Here is a 22,103-nt window from a genome sequence, read left to right as displayed (position 1 = left end):
AAGCAGTGAATATTCACCTCAGTGACAGTCTATGGAAGCCTGTTTTCATATGTTAAAGAAGAATGACTTGTGCTTTTAAGTGTTTTAGACAAAAGAGGTATATCCTCACCTAGAGATGGATGGATCAGGTTATCTCCAGCCCATGTCAATGTCACAAGTCCATTCCAGCTTGTTTCTGCATCCATCTCCAGGTTGTTGTTTGTTTGTTTTAAAAACCGCATAGGATGATCACATGAACTTTGGATATACATGCGTTTTTGTTTACACCTTATCCTAAACAATCTAGAATGTCATTTAAAAAGTAAGAACTGTATTGTAAATTTTGAGAGGCAAATTTGGTATCTTATTCCCAGAGTGGATGGACCAGGACAGTTGTATCAGAATTTGCACCAGAAACAACAACAACAACGAACAAAAAAACTAAAACACACTTCCCCAGCAACCTTGGTTCAGAGGTGTTGATGCTAGAGGCTGATGTACACCTTTGCTTGTTCATACCATACGGACATAAAAGGGAATATGGAAATTGTCCATTATTCCCATCAGATACAGTTGTTTGATTAGGAACATGACACAATGAAATTAATCCCATACATTGTGTTTTACATTTCACTGGGAGCATTGTGGAAGTTTAAGGAGCACAAGCAAAAATGCCACTTCGTATTTTGAGGCAGGGACAACAACAACAACAACAAAACAACAACAACAACAACATATTATTTGTACCCCGTCCATCTGGCTGGGGTGCGGCTTCCAACAAAATATTAAAATACAATAGTCTGTTAAACATTAAAAGCTTCCCTAAACAGGGCTGCCTTCAGATGTCTTCTAAAAGTCTGGTAGTTGTTATTCTCTTTGACATCTGGTGGGAGGGCTTTCCACAGGGCGGGTGCCACTACTGAGAAGGCCCTCTGCCTGGTTCACTGTAAGTTGGCTTCTTGCAGTGAGGGAATCGCCAGAAGGCCCTCGGCACTGGACCTCAGAGAAGATTTGCAGCAAGATTCGAAAGCTTCCGCTTGGATCAAATTGAAGGTCAGATTCCAGAAAGCAGTGTAGAGGATTTGCTGAGGTTTTTTTTATACCTCATAATTACTAGAGACATTGATGCCCCTGAGGCATGGCCATGTGTATCCTGTTCTGCTGACGCTTAGGGGCTCACAAGGGAAGTGGTATACATTCCCAAGGCATCTTCCAGTCAGACTCCTGGGCAGCCCTGCTATCTGAGCTATGGAAGGTGTTTGTCTCAGCCAAGGACCAGAGTCATCCAAAGGCTTAGAAAGGCTGGTAGGGCTTTCCTTTTCAGAGGCTGTGCCCTCCCTTGGAAAGCTGTCTGCAATCTTTAAAGGGCTCATAGCTGATTCTACAGTCCCAAGCACCAGTCTGACTGTGGAGCAGGGCAAACGGCGGGGAGTCATTCCCGGAGTCTGCAGATGATGGGAGAGCCACATCCTCAGGCTGAGTTGCTGTAAATGGGCATGCTAAGGACCCCACACCATGCGAGTCATCCAAAGATGTGTCCTCCTCATGAGAATATGTGGTCTGAAACATTGGAGGGGGGTTGCCTCACAAAGCAGCTGTTGTCAAAAAGTAAATCCAAGCTGCTCAAAGGAAACATGCAAAATGTTCTCTGAAGAAATGCTTTGGAACCCAGTCCTGCCTGTGTGTTGTTTGTGCTGTGCACAGTTATTGGTACCTGTATGCTGGTTAATTGGTGGAGGAATGATTTTCAAGGGCAGACAAATAGAACTGATTTTTAAAAATGAATAACGTTAAGCATTTAATTTTCCAGAAACAGGAAAGTCCCCATTTTAAAACATTGTTTAAATTTGCAGGTGGTTTTAAAACCAGTTATAGTTGCTGGTATTCAACAGTCTCCTACCTTGCTGCTGGGTCCCCCCCCTTGATTGTTGAGTGTCTAAATGCTCCTGATTCCAGGACTTTTTCTTCCCCCTATTTATGATCTCTCAGAGAACTGTTCAATTGACTAATCTGTTCTCCCTGGCACCTTCAGCATTTCAGCCCAGATTTTCAAAACTGGCTGTTACGTTTTCATCTTAATGGCAACTTCTGACACTGCTGCTTACACAGTTGTGAGTGGGCTTTTGCCTCATTTGGAGCCAGCCACTTACAACAACAATCACACTAGTACTTGGGCTTTTACTTGGGTCACTAGGGACAACCCTATACCCCCAAGTAGCTCTAGGTGTACCTGTTGAGCAGGTCTATCATCCCCAAATGTGAGTACCCAGCTACCTAGCCCAACTTCATGGTAATGATTGTCTATAGCAGGCATAGGTAACCTTGGCTCTCCATATGTTTTGGAACTACTACAACTCCCATGATCCCTGACCACTGGCCCTGTTAACTAGGGATCATGGGAGTTGTAGTTCCAAAACATATGGAGAGCCAAGGTTGCCTATGCCTGGTCTATAGCTTTGGAAGTCCACAATTCCTATTGGCACCCAACAATAGCCATCAAGAGTGGCATAATTCTTAAATTGGTGACCATTAGTCTTTCATGAAAAGACACTAGCTCTATCCTGTCACAGTGCCTCTGCTAGCGTAATCCCAGTCAAAATGCTTGCAGTAAACACATAGCATTAAGTAGACTTTTTAGCTCAATAACCCACAACCCACCAGCTGTGAGAGGTGTACTCTTTGCACTGGCAGCAGTTGTAAGTCAGACCAATTCTTAATGTATTCTGAGCCATCCCAGGAGGTGGCTTTTGCCCATGCAGCCTAGAGATTTGAGTGTTGCTCGCTTGCAGTTTGGTTGTTCCGTTGTGAGCCCCTTAGGAAACATTGACCTTTTCTAGAATCTTAGTTCACTTTTAAATTTTATCTTGTAGGAATCGTACGAGCCCAGACATGCCTGTGAATGTGGAGGAATCTAGGCAGGTGAGCTGTGAATTGCCAGTGAAACTGATCTTTTTTTGTAAAGCACATAACAACTTTTCAGTTATGGAAAATAATAATAAAGCAATGAAATACATTTTTATCACTTGTTTTCACACAATCTTTTCTCCAAATCCAGAATTCATTGGTAAACTGCACATACTGCTTAGACGTAAGCACAGCTCAGTTGCTTTCAGTGCAGTTGGATCTCCTCTTTGGCCAACTAAGTTATTTTCTTGGGTCACCATTAGTATGTGCAACTTCCCCTCTTTCTGAACCTAGAGCCCACCAAAATAACCTTATAAGGAGGCATTAGCTATGGAGATGTCTAGATGTATATAGCAGGTCACAGACACATTGTGGGAATGTACAGACCAAATAGATGTACAATATCTTGTAAGGATTGAGGAAGATAGGCTTTCAAGTAGGGACTCCTGTTTTCTAATACGTCTCTACACACTAAATTGCATTGAAGAAGTTAACTTTGGAAGATTTGTCCAGCCGCTTTGTAGCATTCTTGGGAATATTCTGATAACTACATATCCAGAGTAGGCTGCTTCCAGATTATTCCTTATTTTGTCAGTCGGGTTTGATCACAAATGGGCAAATTCAGGTTGTGCACTTAAACTGTATTTGGCACTCTTGTGCAACAAACCCTGCTTCCGAAACCAAAAAACTGTTTGTGGTAGGGCAAGCCTGGCTCTAGGTAAGGTTCCGGTGGTGCGGAAGCTGCGCACTGCGAGGGCGGGGGCGTCAGAGCGATATCTGTGCCTCAGCGCCCGACCTGCTTGAGATGGCCCTGTGGTAGGGAACCTGACAGAAGAATGCACTTGAAAGTGTGGAACAATTGCTTGACACAATGTCATTTAACTTCCTCGCAAAACAGACAGACAGACAACCAACCAGCCAGGATAGATGCACTATAAACAGGTAACCTGAGTCTGTTTCCCCTGTTCACTTCAAAGTGGTAGTTGCTTGCTTCATCACTTTATCCTAGCTCTTAGTATTATCTAATAATAACCTTAAAATTATCTAATATAATTGAAGGCAAGTTACTCTACTCGGTTTTGATCAGGTACCATATTGGTAGATCTATGTTTTATTATTTCAGTATTACTTTTTAAATTGTGTCTTTGCCACATCTTGGCCACATCTGCACTGGCTACTTTCTGAGAGATCAAATTTATTGTAGATCAACAAGAGAGTTCTGTTGTTGAAATAAATTTCTCTACACTGATTATCTGCCTTTTTCCGGCTCTAGCAAACCTTTCTTTCTGTAGCACTACATTTATATACATACATACTGTACTGGGGGAGGTTGTCCACTAGGTACCCTCGTCCTGAGTTGTTTCAAACTCTAAATGTTGACAAAAACTAAACCCAGCTCAGTAGCTGACAATCGGCCAGTGCAGAACTTTCAACACCACCTGTACTAGGTCCAGCTTCTGAATCATGTGCATATTACACATGCAACATATTACAGTAATATAAACATGAATTTATCAGTGCATAGACCACCATGGCAAGGCTATTCCTATCCAGGAATAGTCATAGCGGATGAACCAACAGAAGTTGATACTGGGTGCTTTGAGCCATTAAGGTCACCTGGGCTCTAGTGACAATGGTGGATCTAGGAGCACCCCCAAACTATGCACCTACTGCTTCAGAGAACGTGCAACCCCATCCAGGGCAGGTTTCCAACTTGGGAATTGCCCATCCATGGAAATATATTAATCACCACCATCTTCATCTTGCTGGAATTCAGTCACAATTTATAAGCCCTCATCCAACCCATAACTGCATCCAGGCATCTTTTTTGGACATGCACAGCCTCTCCTGATTCAGATGTTACAGAGAGACAAGTATACTGGTGACACTTCTCTCTGCATCTCCTAATGGTTGCCCCCAGCAGCTTCATATAGATGTTAAATAGTTTCGTGCCCTGTGGTACCCTTCAGATCAACTGCCAGGGGGCAAAGGAAGTCATATAGTATGATTCTCCGAAATCTGCCCTGTAAGTTGAACTGAAACCACAGTAAAACTCTGCTCCCAGGATGATGCCCTAGTCCAGGCATCCCCAAACTCCAGATGTTTTGGACTACTATTCCCATAATCCCTGACCACTGGTCCTCTTAGCTAGGGATCATGGGAGTTGTAGGCCAAAACATCTGGAGGGCCGCAGTTTGGGGATGCCTGCCCTAGTCAATGGTATCACGCCACTGAAAGATCCAGTAAAATCAATAGTTTTGCATTTCCCATCTCTGTCTTTCTCCCTCCTGAAAGTCAGTCATCGGGATGGCCAAGAACTGGGCCTGAACCTAGACTGGAATGGGTGAAGATAATCCATTTCATTTAAAAATGACTCTATGTCTTCATGCTATTTCTCAACCTTTTTATTCTTCAATGGTCCTCAAGTGAAATTGACCTGAGATGAGCGGGAGAAGCAGAGCAAAATACCCTTTGACTGACATAAATTGATGTTTTCTGCTGATGACTGAGAAGCCTGTACACCCCTGCTCTTTTGACTTAATTTGATAATTAGATTCATTTAATCTTCTTTTGTCGTTCCTTTTTATTCTATCCATCTCCTTACTCAGGATGGATTTGAGAGCTAGTCAGGGATCTCCTGACACAAGACACAGCCTGTACTGGACTGAGCAACAATACAGCCCAGGAAGGTGAATTCCTCTAGAAGGGAAAAGAAGCAAGCATAGACACAGTGGGAATACCTAAAAATAAACAAATGGAAGATAGCTTGCTATGCTTCTCTACTAAAAAGAGCAAGAAAAGAGCACAAAGCCTTTTGACATCTTTCTTCATCTCTGAGTTCCCCAACTAATGCAGGTTGTGAGTCTGTGCATGGATTGTATCATTGTGGTGTTATGTACAATACCTACCACATTGTTGTACTAAATAAAGACCCATTAAAATCTCTTGGAGTGTGCAATGTTTTAAATGGGATGTGGTTATACCCTAATTGTATCATACTTGCCTTATGTGGTTTACAATGCAGATAAGTAACTGAGTATAGATTGATCCTTATAACAGACCCTATGGTCTCAGGTTCACTGTAGTGTAACTGGAGAAGGAGGAAATGGTTGTGTTGTGTGCCCTGGTCCATATATTTGGACAGACAACTTTCAATAAATAGAACTAAGTTTATAGTTCTCCTAGGCAGAAATTCAACTCACACCACCAGCGCACAACCCATATTTTTATACATTGATGAGCTGGTGTCAAACTGAGTGGAAACAGCCATAATTGCAAGAGAAGTTGCCTCAGAGCAAGGAGATAGGATCTCAGCATTTGAATGGCTACTGGCTTCCATCTTGCCACCAAGGCTATTGCTGACCACTAAAAAGTGAGAAACAAGCCTCTGATAAGTGCTGCCTGCTCTTAGTAGGCAGTACCGCATCTAATTATAAATTGGATATTTTTCTTGCTAATTCCCTACTGAGAGAAGGGCACAATGGAAATGCACGTCTTTGTTTTTTCTCTGTAGCCCTTCAAAGAAAAGCATTTTAATAAAGTGTGTTTATTTTTGAAAAGCTGATTTATTGCATGTGAAGGACAGCTGCTTTGAAATTTAACAACCATGGACACTGTCTATGCTGTTGCCCCCATTTGAGATATGGGGTGTGCACCAGAGAGACTGCCCTAGTCATTCTTATTTCTAACGGTGGCGTTGAGCCAGTTCCTTCTAAGAGCAAAACTGGCACACCTAACAAATTTTCTTCAGGAGACAGAAGTATCAAATGCAAGCATCTTTGCTCCTTGTCATCACATTTCCTGAGTGCTTCTCTGCCCTGGATCCTTCCTAGGCATTAGTGACTGTTTAATGTGCTTTATTTACAGCATCTGCAACATGTGCATTGAGCAACTGGTGTTGCCAAAGCACTAGAAAAGCTGCCTGCGATTAACTGTTATTACCATGTCTTGCAGTTGAAACAAATGTCTCAGGGCCAAAATATGTGGGGCCCTGTCACTGTAGCTGCTGTGGTTATGAAACATATAGGTTTCTTCCTTCATTGGGTGCCCCTTTTTTGTTTCATTGCTAGCCCCCCCCCAGCTGTAGAAGATTATATAGGTAAAGGATTTTTTAAAACGTAGTTTGTAGTTGAGATTCCTGCATTGCAGGGGGTGGACTAGATGAGGCTTGGGACCCCTTCCAACTCTACGATTCTATGATTCCTCCATACGTTGTTTGTTTGTATGAAATCCAGATTCCTCATCAAATCTATGTATGCAATTTAAATTAGCAGTTTGGCTTGTATTGTATTATCCATACCTCCACATGCGGTACGAAAAACAGAGCCTCATTGATGAAGCAGCAGTGGCTAGTTTTTAACTGTGTTACACAGAGCTATCCAAACCCTTGATCTACTGTGCTGGAGAACAGCAGCATGAGAACCTATATACTTTAGTATAGCTGGGAATAAAGGTTGTTTTTAAACGACAATGACAACCCTACCTCATTGAGTTTAAGTATGCTGTTACCTAGCTTATTCCCAGGTCAATGGAGTAGTTGTGACTTCATCAGTGACAACTCACAGGCCTGAAAAAGTCCAATTAAGATCTGACTAAGGAGCAGTTCATAGTGTACCATATTCAGGAGTCCTAGGGTTGGGTTTGGGCCTGAAAATGTCTTGGTGTAGGGGCTGAATTTCTTTTTTATATTATTATAAACCAAAGAAAAGGCAGAATGTCAACATAGCACTGGCTTCATCTCACATGGAGAACCATTTGATATCAAGTAGGTATTTGGCCCTGACCCCTGCCCTTCTACCTAAACATGCCTCGTAGCTATAGCAAAAGACACTTCCTCTAATGTGGAAGGAAAAGGTTATGGTACAAGTGAGAGAAATGTATTCTGTATAGGTTGCGTTTGTGTGAACATGTGAACTCAGTTTGTCATAGGGCACTGGTCACCCTGTTCCCACCGTTCTCCGCTCTCCCCAAGAAGCAACTCCAGCAATGTGTAACTTTCCCAGAAGAAGAAGCTTTTCTGTAGGACATGGAAATAGTTCTGCATCCAGATGTATCGGGCAGAATACAAAAATGTACTCATGCTACAGACCATGGAAGTTAGTATTGCCACCAGTTCACTTTTCAGGTCCTGAACCTGGCTCCCAAAAGGTGGGGTAAGTCAGTGTGGTGTAGTATAGTATTTGAGAGTATCCGACTAGGACTGAGGTTCACATCCCAATCGGCGTGGAGCTTACTGGGTGACATTAAGTCATTATCTTGCAACCTAACTTCATTGGGTGGTTGTGAGGATTAAAACTGAGGTCCTTGGAGAAAATGTGGGCTGCAAATTAAGTCAATCGATAGAACAGACTATAAAACTGGACATGCCTGCTTGTTGAGGTGGATGGAGCAGTAGCTGGCAATTTTCTCAGCTATAGCCAAGCATTGCTATCCCAGGAAGACTTTTGGAGAACACAAGGGATGTGCATTGAGAGTGTAGTATGGCCAGAAGCACTTGGGGAAGTAGCGCTGCATGGGCAGCTAGTTCTGAAGTTCTTGGGTTGTTGTTAATATCCAGATGCCAGAGCACTTTTGGATACAGAAAAACTGCCACCTGTCATTTAACACCAAATCAAGGTTTTGACATTATATCTGAACTGTTTTTTTCCACTCTCCCTTTTTTATTAAATGAACGTCTTAAAATGCTTTTCGGTATCCTTTGTGTCACTTGCCAATTGTACCTCATACTGGGTTTTTTTCTTTCCTCATGTTTCCATTAGTTTTGCACCTTAGTCACTTCTCCAACTTACTCTTTCTGGTAAGCTTCCTGTTTGGATGTAGAGCACCTTGCATCATTTAGCTAAAATTAGTGTGGCATTCTCTCTTCTTATGCCTGCCTTAGCTTGGTCTTGCCTGCTGCTATGAAGAGGTAGAACGTGGGTCACATTTTAAACAAGCTTCATATGCATCCCCTTTTCAGGCTTTCTAGTTGTCTTGACTCCCAGGTACAGCTGAAGTGTGTAGGCAACAGGAATACCACAGCCTAACTTAAATGAGAACTGGGACGTTTGCACATAGACATCTATGTGAAAGTAGGTCCCACCTGCCTGGTGTCTAGTTAACCAAAGACGAAACAAAAGTGAGGCCTGCTTGTGCATGCACAAAAGCCTCAGTCCTCATTAAAGGTACATGCACGGCACAGCTGAGGGAGAATGTGCAGACCCAAGGTTTGCTTCTGTATCGAACTGTGAGAAGACACTTTCTTGGCCACACATGAGTCAACACTATATTACACTGTAATCTGGTTCTGAGCATACTGCAGGAAATTAGGCAAAAACAAGACAGTGCTTCACTAATCAGACAAAAAAGAATAAAAGATATTCCTACTTCCTATTCTGGTTTTGAGCAGGTCACTTTAAAGATTTATGCCACTTTCCTTATCTTATATTATTGATTCACATTTTTGTACTTTGTACCTTTATGCATTATATTATTTTGCTATATCTTTAACCTCCAGTGTGACACGATCTAGTGCTGTTGCCCTTGTTTGCTGAGTCTTTAATCCTTCTCTCCACCCCAAATTGTCTTTCAGAGTTCCTGCTGGGGACTGTGCGGAAGGATGGCGTCTGCAGAACCCCTGACTGCTTTCTCCCGTTGGTACCTCTATGCTATTCATGGTTACTTCTGTGAGGTGATGTTCACAGCTGCTTGGGAGTTTGTGGTCAATTTCAACTGGAAATTCCCAGGTGTCACTAGCGTATGGGCACTCTTCATCTATGGAACTTCCATCCTCATTGTAGAAAATATGTACCTGTACCTGAAGGACAAGTGCAACATCCTAGTGCGCTGCCTGATTTACACCTTGTGGACGTATACTTGGGAGTTCACCACCGGCTTCATCCTGCGCCAGTTTGATGCCTGCCCTTGGGACTATTCACAGTTTGACTTGAACTTCATGGGCCTCATAACCCTGGAATATGCCATTCCATGGTTCTGTGCAGCAGTCATCATGGAACAGTTAGTCATCAAGAACACCCTGCGTTTGCGTTTTGATGAGAATGCTGAACCCGGGTCTCCTACTGCTGCTGTAACCTTGGCCAATGGCCATGTGAAAACTAACTGAACAGTAACTTCAAACTACACCTTGACTAAGTGAATTCTCCTGCCCCTTTCACTGGAGACTTTTGATGATGGCCTCAAAAACAAAACCCCTGCTTCCTGTATGATAAACAAACCTCCTGTGTTTGGAGGCATGCATGAAAAAGTGGAATCAGTAGGTTTTCTATGGATTTTTTGCTCTCTTTTTTGTTTTTTTAAAAGCAACAAGTAGCACTGACAGCTACCTGTTGGTGAGATAGTTTGACTTGTAACTTATTATGAAAACAGTCATAATACCTGCATTTTACTACATATGGGTGGGTGGGTGGGATGAGAGTAATGCTCATCAACTTTGTACAAATAACAAGTTAGTAAATTGGCACAGACGCCCCATTTAACTTAGTAATTGGCTTATATTCCACTAGGCAATATTCAGGTGCTTGCTTGCAACCAGTACCTCCCATGAGACCCAAGATGCTTCAGGGTCAAGGAAAACTCATTAGCTGTTGAGACAACCCAACAGTGGCAGTCAACTGGGGAGGTGGTTTGCCCTCTTGTGTGCTCCCTCCTAAGGTTTTTAAAAATAATAATAATAATAATAATAATGATAATAATAATAATTAATGCACCACAGTGTATGATATTATGGTGCTGGACATCTTCCTGGATTTCTATAAAATTACTTTTTGACTCATCCATCCTGAGGCTCACTAGAGACCTCCCACTCCCAATAGTCTTTTTTTATAAAAATAAAAATAAAAGTCTCTTCTGCTGGATTAATTATATCATTACTGTACAAGTTGCATTTTTGGCCAAAATGGGAGATAAATGGCTGAAGTCTTCCCTGCCTCCTATCCTTGTTCCTTGTAATAGAACGGAACAGAAGGGCTGCTTCAGCTCCAATTTGCCCCATAATAACCGTTCACGTTACCAGGATCCTCTCTGCCTTCCTCCCCTAAGAATTCTGTCACCAATGATTCCACTGGCAATAATTGTGGACCATTGGCCCAGGTATTGAAGTCTCCATGTGTCTTCTGGATTCATCGGGAAATAGAATTGTGCAAGACACTGTGCAGCGCTCATTTGCTTCTACAGATCTTCGGGAAGCTCTGCCTGATGTTCTTCTCTATGTACTTAACAGCAGTATTAGGGGTACAGTAATCTCTCTTCAGAAAGCTATGAGTAGCCGGAGGTGATATCCCTACTGCCTTATAGTGGAGAGCGCTGAAAAGCCATTCTCCAGGATCTTCCAAATGGATTGTGACCAGTGTAGCTAGGGCGGCAGGCATTCTTGAAACACCTTCCCTAAGGTTGGCTCCCCAGAGATTGCTGAACCACAACCTCCATCATCTCCAGCCCACATGACCAGTAGTCAGAGGTTATGGGGGTTGTAGTTCAACATCTGGGGGACCTGAAGTTGGAGAAGGCTGTTTCAGAGCCTGTGGAAAGTATGAAAGACCCAAGGACAGCTTAAATTAACAAAGCATCCAATAGCCTTAAGAGGAGGGTATGCTGTCACTTGGCCTCCTGGGCAAAAATAAAGAAAGAACCAGGTATCATTTGCACTGAATGGAACTGAATTGCACTAGCAATGAGTTGAGCTTGGGATGTCAGTTTCTTTATGTGGCTGCAGTCTTATCTTCTGTTTAGATGAGGCCTGCATTATTGTTTGACTGACCATTGACTGTTTCCTCCATCTGGCAGTCAGTTAACACAGCTGTTGTTTGTTATGTTGAGTTTCATTCTACCACCCAGGATGGGATCTTCATTGTTTTATGAATAAGAATAACTGTAACAGTATCTTGTCTTGTATCTTCGAAGTGTAATTATTTTGTTCTTCCTAATTTTCGCTCAGGTGTGAATCCATTGCGGGCAATGGATCTGCTGGAGCAGTGAAAGCAGAAGCTTATTCAGGTCTGCCATGTTTTAGACAGTGTCTCCTGAAATACTCAGCAAACACACAGAAAGATTAGCGTTCCCGTTTATCATTCATCCATTTTATATTGAATTAAATTGTGTTTTCTCTCTAAGGCAGTGCCATGCAACAATGTGCTGCAATAATGGTCAGCTGAGTGGAAAATAAAATGGAGGAGCAATTTATTGGCTATGGAATCACAATCTTAATCCTTTTTTACAGTGCAACCCTATGCATGTCTCCTCAGAATTAAGCCCAGTTGAGCTTAATGGGGTTTCTTCCCAGGGAAGGGGATATAAGATTCCAGCCTTAATTCATAATTTGATTTGCCATGAAAATAAGCATTATTCTTGGCATTCCACTTTTCTAATCTGCTGTCCTAAACCACAAAAGAGGAACAGCGAATTGGAAAGATGCTGCATCTTGCTTTTTAAGAAAAGGTTTTTAACAAACTAAAATATATTTTCCTCCAAGTATTCTGTGATGGAGGGAATGGTGCAAACAGGAGATGGGCTACACTTGAATCTTCTGGTAACCACAGTTCAAAGCATTAGATAAGGCTGGACTAGTGGAATATCCTCGCTTTCACTAGTAGTCACTGACTGCTAACATCAGCTGCAACACTGGTTCCTTTACTAACATTACAAAAACACTATAACGGAAGGCTTTTTTATTTTAAAAAGGCAACATCATGGATCTCTTTAGAATATGTAAGGTTTTGGAAGCAATATATATCCCCTGAATTGGCCAATAGCACAATCCCATGCTCTTTAGAGGGTCTATAATCCCATCCTAAATAAAACAGTTACTTCATGGCTCATCAGTTGTTTTGCTTACACTGAAAAATGGCTTCTAGCCTTTTGCCTATGAACACCCCTTTCACTTGAGCTACATTTTCCCATGAGGCATCAGAACTACGCCTTGAGCTTATTTTATGCTATTTTATTTGGTTCGTACTGTGTAGATGTTTCCCCAAGGGGCTATAATTTTCACACACAAGTGCACTTTATTCGCAGTTTGCACACCAGGAACTGAGCTGGGCATAATAAGTTCCTATTTCCTCATGCAGCATTCACCAGACAACCCACAGACCATATGAGCTTTCCTTGATACTATTCTACAACATCTCAAAGTTGCTGTATGTGTCGGGCCCTGCAGATCTCATTACTCTCTTTCTGAGAAAAGCAACTTGGTTGCAGTCAAGAGTTTTAACTCTTTTGATTTATTTACATTCATTTTGTCTTTCAGTTCCAGTGAAAACTACTGATGCTGTTTTACAGCTGGGTTGCTTAAACTACACAGCAATGGTGGCTTCATTGCTGAGAACTGTAGCCTAGAAGCTGTGCAGCCGATAAAGCACTGGCAAATAAAACACCCACATAACTCTCAGTTAAATATTTGCTTGTATGTGTATCCTCCTCAGTAGATTAAAGTTGCCTGTTTGAATTCACCAGCAATAAAAAAAACTTGTGGTTTGTTGGTTTTGCCCTCTCTTCCTTGTAAGAAGAGGGTGGTTCATGCTTATGTCGTTGGAAATGGTGGGTTATAAATTTGCTCATTGCACTGCATTATACTTGTGTTACGTTGCAGCTTTTCTTACAAAACAGTAAAGAACCCAAACTCAGCTGGTCTATTTCTAGGCATACCATTCATATTTATTTAGGTTATTCAATAGTCATGTCATCTCCCACCAGCCCTAACCAGTGTAACCAAGGATGATGGAAGCTGGTCCAGCAATATCTGGAGGGCTACAGGTTCTTCGCCTCTGCTTTAGCCATTCAGATAGATAGCAAAAGAGTTCCAGCACCACACAGATAAGGGACAAATCTTGCAATGAATGCAAATGTGTGGCAAAATTAGAAAGCAAGTCATCTAGGAAGCACTTTGTTAGCACTTATCTCCTACTTCTGTACTACTGTGCTCAGAGTTGTGTATGTGTGAGTTTCCTCTTGGTTATTCCAGATGGGCACACTTGGATCTTCTCTAGAGGTCCCCGTCGTCGTCCCTGCCATTCTCTACCTTCTATGTAGAGGGGTGAATAGCGGGTAATAAGCTTGGTAAGAAGTGATTTCCCCTCAATACAATTCCTGTATATAGCAAAGAAAGCCCTGATAATAGAATTTACTTTCTATTCTGCATTATTTTAGCAGAACACATCTGGAACATTGCAACTTTCAAGTGAGATGAAGCCATTTATCTGTTTACTTTATAGTGTGCCTGAACTTCCAGGCAAAGGCAAAACATTTGAGTGGAACACAAGCATGTAATTAAAATTGCTTTCACATCATTGATCTATTATAGACACTGCAGAATAGTCAAATCTGCTTCGTTCATTAGGAAAATGCTAAGAGTCTATGCAACCTACCCAACATAGGTTCCTAAACCTTATTTAAGCTGTTTTTCTGATGTTAAATTTTGATTTCCAAACATGCGGTCTACAAGTACAGGTTCTAATTTTGAAGTCCCCATATAGCTATTAAGTTAAGACAAAAGACCCTGATCCAACTAAAGTTAGTCATGACTATGTCCCATTGAACTGATGGAGCAAGTTAAGCCACAGCAACCTTGAATTCCATTTTTTTTTAATGTTTAGAGATGCTTTGACCTGTTGCAGCGTTCTTGCTATGCAGTTGAAGCTGATACTGTGACGAAAGGAGGCACAAAACAGCATAGCTAGTAGCAAAACCAAATTATTCATTAATAATTACATCTATGATTCCATAAAGGGGGGGGGGGTTAGGTGAAATATTAGGAAACATGGGAGACTGCTTCCCACACAATGACTGGGAGTGTGCTTGATTGTTCATCTAAAATGAAAATGTAGAAATAGTATGTATACTTGAATGAAGGAGAAGGTAAACCTGGCCCATGTGAAACTTAACATACCCTGTTTCTCATATTTTAAGACATACCCATAAAATAAGCCATAGCAGGATTTTTAAGCATTCAAGGAATATAAGCCATACCCCGAAAATAAGACATAGTGATAGGCGTAGCAGCAATGCCGGCCACGGCAGGAGGAGGAGGAAAAAAATAAGACATCCCTTGAAAATAAGCCATAGTGTGTTTTTTTTGAGGAAAAAATAAATATAAGACATGTCTTATAATATGAGGAAACACGGTACCTGCAATCTGTCTCAAAAGGATACATAAGCACATCCATAAGGGTCATATATTTATATATATTTTCCACAATATGTTTCTAAACATGGAAGTTACTAATTTGCATAGGACCCAGCAGCAGTGTAGGTGCTATAGCAAGGTTTTCTTTAATAGGTGAAACCTTGTCACAGAGAAGACGGACAATGTTATGTGGAAGGAAGGACTGAAGCAACGGATTCCTAGCACAATATATTTACAGTATATTTATTGAATGTTGGGAGGGGGGCAAAGGAAGAACACCTCTCAACTGATTTATCTAGGGGATCCTCCCAGAGCAGCAAATTGGATGTGATGACCTTTGAGATACTTTTCATGTCCATTCAGTAGTAAGTCGATTGAGACCTATGGTGCTTACTACCTGGTAGGGGCATAAGATTGTAGCCTGAATTTGCAAAACTAAATGCAAATACTTATACTAAGGTTAGTGTCACAATCATTTATTCCTTTATTTATTTATTGCTTTATAACTTGCTCTATCTACCCAAGGGACTTGGGTGGGTTAAAAATATGCTAATATTTGTTAGTATCCTATCCTATCCCCATATATCCCTACCAAAAACTAGCTGACTAAAAGCACCTTGCACTGTTTCAATGTAAAGTTGCTTCCTAGATTCTTGAAAAGATGAGCAGATATTAGTTTTTGCACAGTGAACTGCATCAAATATTTCTGAATGCCAAATTGGAAAGCATTTGAGAGTCAGGAAGAACCCTATGTTACATGGATGTCCAGTGCTGGAATAATTATTTCGAAAAAAGATGCATCCCATTGTCAGGCTTTAAATAACTATTCTAGAGCATGAAACAGTCTAGTTTAGGAGCACCCTTTGAGACGCTCAAGTGAATCATGTTATGTGGTGTAGTGGAACAAAAAGGTTCCTAGCCAAATCTCATTTCTGCCAGGAACACAGTAAATGGCTTTAGATAGACTACTATTGTACTGGGCAGACCATCCACAGTGGGGGGATAATAACACTGACCTACTGCTGGAAGGATTACTGATGTAATGCATGCAAGGTCCTTTTGAATACTCTTAAGTGCTATGCCTGTAGTAAATTATTATTATTGAATTGTGGTCTACTATGACCTATTCATTTTAATTCATTCATTTTATTATATTTTTTCCCACTTATGCAGCCATTTATTCATTATTCATTTTCTGCTGACAAAGCACACATAGTTTCAGGATGAAAGCGAGTTTTTAGAGCAGCTTTCACCAATCTGGTACCTTCTGTTGCTGCAATGGCTGGGCTGATAGAAGTTATGGTCCAAAACGTTTGGAGGGCAACAATTTGTCAGCAGCCACTTGAGAGTTAAGAACATGCTTGTTGTGAATTCACCTTTTTATGAACCCACCATTTCATATTAAAGACCAATAGCCCAATCCTATGCCTACCTAGCTGAAAACTAGGTTCTTCTCAGTGTATGTTCTTCTCAGTGTACAGTATAAGGCTAGGTTGCATTTGGAGAAGAATTCTGTTCTAGGTGCCAGCTACAACTTCCAATCAGTCTAACTGTTCAATTTTTGTTTGGTATTTACTTGTGAGTCACTCTATAACATACGTTCTCTGCACAACAAATAAGTAAACCAACTATTTAAGAGAAATAATAAAATGCAATAAAATAAATACAGTACTAAAAGCCGTCAAAAGATAGCATCACAATATAAATTCTAGTAATATCAACTAACAAAGCAAGCATGATAATAGGCTCAGTTGGTAGAGCATGAGAGTGTTAATCTCAGGGTCCTGGGTTCAAGCCCCATGGGTGGGCAAAAGATTCCTGCATTGCAGGGTGCTGGACTCGATGACCTTTGTGGTCTCTTCCATCCCTATAATTCTATGGTTGTTAGTATCTTACTGTTAGAGATGTTCCAGGACATTAGATTTCATTGTTGCTGCGGGACAATGGATTATTTTTCTGTCAATAACTCAAGAAGGAACCAGTCTGGACTTCCAACAACTCCAGCAATATGGAGGATACCAGTTATGTGTGTGTTTCTTGTCTTTTCCTATATGCCAGGGATACCCAGTTTTTCAGCCTTACTTGCATAAACACAGGTTTAGATATTTATACTTATTTAATTTTCCACTGCCACCATTTCCCTAGACCTCCACTGCTGCCTGTTACTCCCGTCATCTAGTCCAAGCTGCCATGGACAATCTACCTCTGTGCCCCAAAGTTTCTCTGGTTCTTCTTTTGGTGGCTTGGACAGTTTAGCTCACACCTGTGTAATCTCCCTCTAGTAAGATCTTTATAAAGAGTAGCTTTGCAGATCAACTCAGTCACTAGTAGGGATGGAAGGATTTGTTAATTTTGCTTCTGTTAGTTTCTCTTTTTTTCAATCTTAAATCCAGTTCTCCACATTTTGCAGCAACATGTGACTTTTTGAATACGTGTGAATTTTTGGACAAGTGTGAATTTTAAAGAAAGTCTGTGCTTTGTTCACATATTGTTCCAGAAGGTGCAGATTTGATAAATGCAGCTTTATATCCAAACTGATTTGAATTCAGACCTTAGCTTTAGACTTTTTCTCTCAGCTTTTCCTCATACCTCTGTCATCAATTTTCTTCTTTTCCAAATCCTCAGAGTACAGCTAATTTAAAACTGACTGGAACCTCCAGCCAATCAGAGACTGCTGTCCCCCAGACCAATCAGACTGAACTTATCTGATCTAGGCCCTGCCTAATAAAACCTTAAAGTCTTTGTCAGAACTTGTCCCCAAAAAACTACTGCTACACAGGCAACCTCACAGCGGCACAAGGCCTATTTATCGGAGTGGGTTGCCACGGTCACTCTGGGCAGCTTCCAACAAACAATAAAACTACAGTAAAACACCAAACATTAAAAACTTCCCTATAAACCTATACAGCAGGCATCCCCAAACTTCGGCCCTCCAGATGTTTTGGACTACAACTCCCATCATCCCTGACCACTGGTCCTGTTAGCTAGGGATCATGGGAGTTGTAGGCCAAAACATCTGGAGGGCCGCAGTTTGGGGATGCCTGCTATACAGCATTTCTCAATAGTATACCAGATGATGATCTTAAGCAAGTGTGAAATGTTCATTTAAATTCTGCAGAACAAAATTTTCATTTCACGCATCTGGATTGTGAATACAACAAGGTTCATTAAAATAAAAGCAAAGTTGTACATTTAAATAATCATAAAATTATTGAAGTGGGTAACTCACCTGACTTCAATAAACTATGCACTCTTGGGATTGAGAAATGGGCACATAACATAAGTTAACTGAGGCCAAATTTATAATTCTTTTTCGCAGCTTTTGATGAATGGCAGAACAATACAAAACCCCTTTGCACTGGACTGGGCTGTATGTGATCAGAAAATTTAGTGATCAGAAAACGGATCTTGCTTACAGAAAAGTGAAAGAGAAAAGGAGTATAATTCGGGGGGGGGGGGCTTTTAGTTCTGGGAGAGGATCAGGAACTTCCCAAATATGGGGGCAGGTGTGCTGCAATTTCTTGTTCCAGCCCAATTAGCAAAATGCATTGGACCAGCACTGGGGGGAGCCATTGGTATATATATCCCCACCTACAAAAAAAGCTTGGTTTGCACAAATAAAACTACTGGTACCATACTTAAGGCACAAAACAACAGGATCTTACTAATTAGTAGATAGATAGATTAGATAGATAGATAATCTTTATTGTCATTGTCCCATACAGAACAACGAAATTGAAAAAAACCTCTACATCAGACATTCAAAACCAACAAGTCCGCTATCCCATCCTGATTAGCCCCCCACAGGCTCTGGTACCCCATAATTAAATACAATATACTCCCATAAAGACTACCTTACACTGCATTTAAAACCACAATCACATTTGGCTAGAAACTGTTTTCAGGTGGCTAGTCCTAGTCTTCATGCAGAAGCTGAAAGAGATCATTTCCGGGGTGCGCACTATCCTGCGCTATCTCTGCAGCTTTCTTATGGCACCTGGAAGCACAGATTTGATCCAAGGTGGGAAGAGTGCACCCAGTTATTCTCTCTGCAGTCTTTACAACCCTGGACAGCATTGTTTTTCCCCTGGCCATGCAACTCCCGAACCATACACACAGACCATAAGTTAATACACTCTCAACAGTACAATGTTAAAATGCTGTCAACAGGTCCTTTGAGAGAATATTTTTTCTGGAGAATTCTCAGAAAGTATAACCTCTGCTGTGCTCCCTTCATCAGGTCTTTGCTGTTTCTCCCCAGGTTAGGTCATCTCTCAACTCCATTCCCAGAAATCGAAATCGAAACACCGAAACCTGTTCCATGCATTCCCCCTCAATAATAAGTGGCTGAATATTCAATTTACATTTCCTAATGTCCACAATAATCTCTTTTGTTTTCCTTAAGTTAAGGAGTAAGTTGTATTTTCCTGCACCACTCCCCCAACTGCTCAACTTCCTTCCTATAGGCCACTTCCCCCTCTTCAGCCGTGATTAAACCAACCACCGTTGTATCCTCTGCAAACTTAATGATCTTATTACTGGGGTATTTGGGGGCACAGTCAGCATACTCAACAGTAGCGGGAGTATACTCAACAGTATCTGTTTTAAATGCATCATGGGATACACAGTGCTTCTGGAATTTAGCCACAAGATGCTTTAATTTAATTTCTGACACAATCTTAAATATGGCAGACAGTGTTTTTGAACTGAGAATTGTCAAATTGCAAGTCAGTTATCATGCTTTTTTCAAGTCTTCCTTTTAAAAGTTCCAAGCCAGTAGAATATGCAGCCACTACCCATTCTTCTGTGTGCCCCTTTGCCCACTTTCCCCCTCACCCACCGCAAGGGGGGAAAACGACAATTCTGCTTGTTGCAGCCATGAGACGGGAGGGAGAGCAAGCAGACTGGTACAGGAACATAATAATAATAAATTAATTTTTATTTATACTCTGCCCTCCCCAGTCAAAACCGGGCTCAGGGCGCCTAACACCAATAAAATTACAATAAGACATAAAAGAAAAGAAAATTAATTAAAATACAGATTAAAATACAATATTTAAATTTAAAATGCAGCCACATTTTAAGTAGTCCATAAATCAAAACCATGAGGGAGGAAAACACAGGGGTCAGACTGAATCCAACCCAAAGGCCAGGCGGAACAGCTCTGTCTTGTGGGTCCTGCGGAAAGATGACAAATCCTGCAGGGCCCTGGTCTCCTGTGAAAGAGCATTCCACCAAGTCGGGGCCAGTACTGAAAAGGCCCTGGCCCTAGTCGAGACCAATCTAACCACCATATGGCTTGGGATCTCCAGAATGTTGTTATTTGTGGACCTTAAGGTCCTCCGCGGGGCATACCAGGAGAGGCGGTCCCGTAGGTAGGTGGGTCCTAAGCTGCATAGGGCTTTAAAGGTCAAAACCAGCACCTTAAACATGACAGAAGGTATAATGGCTGCATACTTTGCCATGGTCTTAGAACATGTAGGAAAAAGCAGCACCTTCAGGATGCCATATGGCAATAATATTTAGTTGAAGTGTAAAATATTCAGACCCAGATTGGGCCAAAGAGCCTAATGGTTAGAGACCATTGAGCCTGACCTGGGAGCCCTGTAGAACTGGCAGTGGCTCGCTACCAATTGAACTACAGAGGCTACTGGTCTAAGGGAGAAACTGTAGGCAATTTCAATTAGGCAGCTTTCATAACTGTCCATAATCTTCCTGGCCTGGGAAGCCAAATGATATTTCAGGGCTCAGGTGTACATCATTTTGGTGTAAGTGTTGGCAATACCTTGTTGGATAACATGAAAGACTCAAGTGTTCACATGGCTAATGTTGAGCAACATCCTATCTTGACGGCCATCTGTGAGGAAAACTCTGGTGATGCTGGAGTGAACTTTGACCAGAGCTGTCATAACTGTATAGATTGCCCTCCAGCCAGCTGTGGAATCTCAGGGGTTGTCATGGTTAGACTATGGTGTTTGTTGGCTGCCTTGTCAGCATGGTTACTGGGGACAGAACAATTATGCTGTCATGCTGCTTGCACCGGTTTTTCAGCAATTTTCCCAATCTGCTTTGTCAGTGTCCTATTGGATGAGCATAGGATCACAACTATTTTATGGCACTGTCAGCCATAAAATGCTTAATGCTCAATGTTCTGCCTCTGATCATAGGATAGGTCTGCTTGCCTGATGACCTCACTTTTCCAGTCTTCCCTTTTGGCCAAACCTGGAAGAAGTATCTTTTCTGTGAACAGCAAACCTGAACAGAATGCTGTTCTTATGCTTGCTCCATTACTGAACCAGGTGATCAACTTTAGTGGAACCTATAATTAGACTAAAAATCCTGCTTCCATCTTTTTATTCTTTTTCTCCCCGAGGAAGAACTGTCACATTCAAAACGCACTGGGAATTTTCCTTTGCAATTAAACTTTGTCTGCACCTATTTGGCTTCTGCATTCAATATCTATCCATCTCCTCTTTCAAGTGAGGCAAGGCAGTAGCCATGATGGGACCTGTACTGATTGGCACATATGCTTTTACATTTGTGGCTTTTACTTCTTCCATTTAAAAATGTCAGCTTGTTTTTAAAATAGAAACTTTTTTAAAAACTTAGTCACAAGTGGACCGCTGTTGCCCATCTCTACCCCTTCCAAGTGACTAGGAGGTCTGGCACAGTTTCTCAAAAAGGGATCCTCCTCTCCCCTCCACCCAAAGACCTTTCTGCTAAGCCATCAGGCAGTTTTCTCTACACCTCATTCCACCAACTGTAAAAAGGGAGTTATAGAGACATATCATTCGAGTATGAGTTGTAGGATATGAGATTTACTGGTATTTCAGTTCAAAGTTCACAGTAAGACAAAATGTGAGAGGATTCCTCTGAAAGTCTGAGATAGTGGGGAGCCTGTGCCAGCCAGAGCAAACATTATGGAAGTTTCTTATACATGAATAGGTTAAAAATTGTGTGATGAAAAAACCTAGGCATACACCAATGGGCAACCTAACTGGCTCTGGGTACTTGCCAAATAAAAGTCAATTTATGCTACTACTACTACTACTACTACTACTACTACTACTACTACTACTACTATTTTTATACCCCGCCCATCTGG

General features: G+C 41.5%; 1 protein-coding gene across 7 annotated transcripts in view; it reads left to right on the top strand.

The window, feature by feature from the left end:
* TMEM229B (transmembrane protein 229B) overlaps positions 1–15,726 on the top strand; it is a 43,590-nt gene extending 27,864 nt beyond the window's left edge. For 3 of the 7 annotated variants that reach the window (XM_035113694.2, XM_060273913.1, XM_035113683.2), the window contains exons 2-3: positions 2,850–2,898; positions 9,455–15,726. In XM_035113694.2, coding sequence (XP_034969585.1) covers positions 2,869–2,898; positions 9,455–9,985 — 561 coding nt within the window. In that variant the 5' untranslated portion in view covers positions 2,850–2,868 and the 3' untranslated portion in view covers positions 9,986–15,726. Of the gene's footprint in view, positions 1–2,849; positions 3,826–5,492 lie in introns of those variants that run through there. The other 4 variants (XM_060273925.1, XM_060273915.1, XM_060273918.1 and 1 more) reach the window with 4 other exon arrangements.
* The last annotated feature ends 6,377 nt before the right edge of the window (positions 15,727–22,103 follow it).

This window comes from Zootoca vivipara, chromosome 1 (assembly GCF_963506605.1).
Source record: "Zootoca vivipara chromosome 1, rZooViv1.1, whole genome shotgun sequence".
NCBI lineage: Eukaryota > Metazoa > Chordata > Lepidosauria > Squamata > Lacertidae > Zootoca > Zootoca vivipara.
This window is presented reverse-complemented; position numbering and strand designations above follow the sequence as displayed.